The 1,636-nt window shown below is 53.3% G+C and overlaps 1 protein-coding gene across 1 annotated transcript; it reads right to left on the bottom strand.

Annotated features, from left to right (window-relative positions):
- Positions 1–645: 645 nt before the first annotated feature.
- Positions 646–1,350, bottom strand: LOC107885757. The gene has a single exon (XM_016809450.1). It carries the CDS (start codon positions 1,348–1,350, stop codon positions 646–648), a length of 705 nt encoding a protein of 234 aa, XP_016664939.1.
- Positions 1,351–1,636: the final 286 nt, after the last annotated feature.

Here is a 1,636-nt window from a genome sequence, read left to right as displayed (position 1 = left end):
CAAGCTATGCTCCCACATTAAAATGAGTCGCTAACGCAAAGAAAGAGTCCTCTCTCGGACCAGCGGTAGCCCGCCATCCTGGAATACTCGTGCTGTTGTGCTCCTCTTCACGAACCGGTCGGAACCCGTCGCTCTCGATTCCCGTACTGAGCTTTACCCATTAGCCGCATTAACCGCGGCTTGTCGGGCTCTCTCCTAGGTCTCCTTTAGCGTTAGGATGTCTTCCACCATTTTGTAGAAGAGTCTAAAAGTCTCTTCCACTTCGTTTAATTCGGTAGCCTTCTCATGCTGATCTAGCAGGAGGTCTTCGAAGGCCGGGCCGCACAGGATGTCCGGTATATCTGTCACGGCTAGGGGTCGACCCAAGCGTTCATGAAGCTCAGCTCTGCAGCCTTCTCAATTGACGCAGTGGAAGATGGTGTGCTCCACAGTGTCCGAGCCGCATGGGCAGTGCATGCAGTGAGGGCTAGGGGCCCTTCCCATGCGGTGAAAGTACCACTGAAAACACCCGTGCCCACATAAGGCCTGTGTCATGTGGTAGGTCCAGGGTACCCTAGGCGTCGTCCTATTCACCCATCTGGTGATGCTCGGTATGATTCGGCGGGTCCATGAGGCTTTTAAGGTGACTTCCCATTTGCTTTGCCATTACTCAATTGTGATCCTCCTTTCCTCTTCTTTGATCTTGCTTCTGGTGGGGGGAGAGTCCCCAGGTAGGGGAACTTCCAGCGCCCTAGCCTTTATCCTGGCCCTCTCTGCGGCTATCAGGTCTACTGGCGGTATGCCTGATAGTACGAAAGCGGCTTCGTTAGAGACAGTCCTGTAGGCCCTTATGGTTCTCAGGGCTGCCACTCTCTGAGGTCTCCTTAAGATAGTTCTTACCTTGGCCGTTGAGCTTGCAGCTTCCGACCAGACTGGGGTGGCGTAGAGCAGCTGGTTCTCCACTACTGATACTAGAAGTCGCCTCTTCCACTGGCAGGGTCCCCTGATATTCGGCATTAGCCTTGATAGGGCTACCGCCGACGTGGACGCCCTCCTTGCTACCGACTCAGCGTGTTTTACGAAGGAAAGGCGCGAGTCGAGTATTACACCTAAGTACCTTAAGTGCTTGTTTAGCTGGATAGGAATGCCGCATATGCTGAGCTGGGGAGGGTTGTAAGCCCACTTCTTTGTCAGCATGACTGCCTTCGTCTTGTGGTGAGCTAACTGGAGTCTCCGGGTAGCCATCCAGTCATCGATTTTCTCAAGGACAGGATTTACCAGGTTTTCTAGAAGTTCGCTCGTTTTGGCGACTCCGACAATAGCAAGATCGTCCGTGAAGCTGACCAGCTGAACACCCTCGGGAACTTCCATGTCAAGCAGGTAGTCGTATGCCACATTCCACAGGGTCGGTCCAAGAACCGAGCTTAGAGGTAATTTGCCCGAGTGACCAAGACGCAAAGTTTCTTTTGTCTCCAATTTCCCTGAGACGCGTGTGCTGCTAATTCAGTGACTACCTCTACCGCCGTCTCCGTTGAAATGCCTTTCCGAAAGCCGAACTGGTTTGGAGCCCGTCCTGACCGGCTGGAGTCAAGTGGGAGTCCAACCTCTGGAGGATGATCTAGGTCAATGTCCTCCATGTCTAAGCTTGCTCCATACT

Source organism: Acyrthosiphon pisum, unplaced genomic scaffold (genome assembly GCF_005508785.2).
Source record: "Acyrthosiphon pisum isolate AL4f unplaced genomic scaffold, pea_aphid_22Mar2018_4r6ur Scaffold_12688;HRSCAF=13321, whole genome shotgun sequence".
Classification (NCBI taxonomy): Eukaryota; Metazoa; Arthropoda; class Insecta; order Hemiptera; family Aphididae; genus Acyrthosiphon; species Acyrthosiphon pisum.
Note: the sequence above shows the minus strand (reverse complement) of the source record. Positions and strands in the feature narration are given on the sequence as shown.